The sequence below is a fragment of the Haliaeetus leucocephalus genome, unplaced genomic scaffold, assembly GCF_000737465.1.
Source record: "Haliaeetus leucocephalus isolate CR32 unplaced genomic scaffold, Haliaeetus_leucocephalus-4.0 Scaffold251, whole genome shotgun sequence".
NCBI classification, from domain to species: domain Eukaryota; kingdom Metazoa; phylum Chordata; class Aves; order Accipitriformes; family Accipitridae; genus Haliaeetus; species Haliaeetus leucocephalus.
The window spans coordinates 2,785,653-2,787,836 of NW_010972687.1; the positions used below are offsets into that span (position 1 = coordinate 2,785,653).

Consider the following 2,184-nt stretch of genomic DNA (forward strand, 5'->3'; position numbering starts at 1 on the left):
CCCGCGGGCACCCCCGGTGGGCGGCCCGTCCCACCCCCCGAGTCGGAGCGGGGTCGGCCCCGGACGGGACGGCCGGGGCTGGAGCGTCCTCGGGGGTGGGGGTGCCGCCGCCCCTGCGGGCAGCCCGCTGAAGTGCCTCACCCCACCCACCCCACCCCCGGTAAAAACGTGCTTTCTAAAGTTTAAGTGGCTTTTCCTGCGGTTCAGCTTGTGCCCAGCGCCTCGCTCCCGTCGCTGGGTACCGCTAGAAGAGCCAGGCTCCCTCTGACGTGCTCCTCCGTCAGGTATTCGTGCACGTTGGTAAGATGCCCACTCACACACATCTGCAGAAGACGAAGCGGCTCCCGGCCCGCCACAGCCTGCCCTGCCGTCCTTCTCTGCCACAAAACCTGCCATAGTGGAGGGCCATGGCAGGGTACCCTCGCTCTTTTAGGTAAGAAAGGTGCAGGAGCTGCTGGGGTGCTCCGAGCGCTGTAGTTCATAGGATTACAAGATAACTCGGGAGGGGACCACAGGAGGTCTCCACTCCAAGCCCTGCCCGAAGCACAGCCAGCTCTGGGCTCAGACCAGGCTGCTCAGGACCTTATCCACTTGGGACTTGATACCCTCCAAGGGTGCAGATGGCACAAGCTGTCTGGGCCCCGGCTCCACTGCTGGGCTGTCCTTGTGGGGAAAACGTTTCCTCCTTAGAGACACTCTGAATTTCTGCTGTTTCAGCTGTGCTGCTGCCTCTCACCCTCCCGCCGTGCATGCCTGTGAAGAGCCCGGCTGCATCTCCTCCATCCCCTCCTGTCCATACCACGGCCACTGTTGGGTGTTCCCAGTCGCCCCTCTTCCCGGCTGAACCAGCCCCGGCCCTGCAGCCTCTCCTTGCAGGACAAGAGCTCCAGCCCCACCATCTCCATGGCCTCCCCTCACCTCCCACCAGTTTGTCAGTGTCATTCCTGTACTTGGGACCCAAACTGGAGGCAGCACCCAGACAGGGGACAGTCCCTGCCCTCCCCTGGCTCTTGGGGCCATGTCCTGCTCACACCACCCCAGGCACCGCTGGCCCTCATTACTGCCCAAACACATGGATGGCACACAGATGGCTCCGGTTCAGTTCACTGCCTACCAGTGCCCAGGGCTGTCCCCCAGAGCTGCACCCCAGCACCCCCAGCCCCAGCCTGCACTTCTGCAGGGCCCTGCCTTCCAGCTGCTGGGCTCAACATCTGCCCTTGTTGAATTTCCTGAGTTCCATGTTGGCCCCTGTCCATGTTGCCCTCAATGGTAGTCCTGCCACAGCATATCTACTGGTCCACACATCTGGTATCATCTGGAGACTTGACATGCGTGCCCTTTGTTCCCTCTTCTGGGTCTGGCTAAGCCCATGTAACATGGTCTAAAGACCCCTACCCTCCCTATTCAATGGTTTTGCATTCATCTTAACCTTGCTTGCTTCAGCAGTTGTTGTGCAACACTGTTTCCCATTGAAATGTCTGGGAAAACCTAGCTGTCCAGAGGATTCCTCAGTCTATCCCAAGGTAAATTCACTTCAGCCATGCTTTTGAATCATCACATAAACTAATCAGGTACAGTGAGAAATTTGAACAACTGACTTCCTGAAAACATCCTTCAAAATTACAAGAGGATGTAGCATGTCAGAACCTTTTTGGTGGACTACTCCAATACCACTTTCTACCAATCCACAGGCTCCAGGGAAACAGGAATGAGCATCAATCCATGGAGACCTGCATTTCAACAAAAAAAATGTTTTAATTCATGCTAGCTAAAGTCTTCTTAGTTATAACATGTAGTCATATTTCCTAATATTCTCAGACTCTGTATTAAGATTTGCTTCTCATGGAAATGGGTATTCCAAGTACAATCACTGGCTTTAATAATACATCATTTGGTAAGGCTATGTCAGGGAAGTACTAAGAATAGTGCAGTACAGCTACATAGGGTTTTTCTTCAGCCTTTGTAAGCAAATGTGTTGTTTGCACAGCAGCCCACACAGGCTGTTTCAGTTTTTTGGCCTTTATTTTTCATAATGTTAGCAAATTTTGGCATACATCAAAAGCCTTAACGGGTTTCTAAGCAAAGTCACTTGAAGTCAGGGAAAGATCTCTTACAGTCACTGAGTTTTTAAATTCCTGAATAACTGTGATGTAACCTCTTAAGATACTTTACATATTACCATTC

The 2,184-nt window shown here is 53.3% G+C and overlaps 1 protein-coding gene across 1 annotated transcript in view; it reads right to left on the reverse strand.

Annotated features, from left to right (window-relative positions):
* MAMDC2 (MAM domain containing 2) overlaps positions 1 to 905 on the reverse strand; it is a 63,859-nt gene extending 62,954 nt beyond the window's left edge. The window contains exon 1 of the mRNA XM_010568731.1: positions 800 to 905. Within this exon, the coding sequence (XP_010567033.1) occupies positions 800 to 905 (106 nt within the window). The remainder of the gene's footprint in view (positions 1 to 799) is intronic.
* Between the last annotated feature and the right edge of the window lie 1,279 nt (positions 906 to 2,184).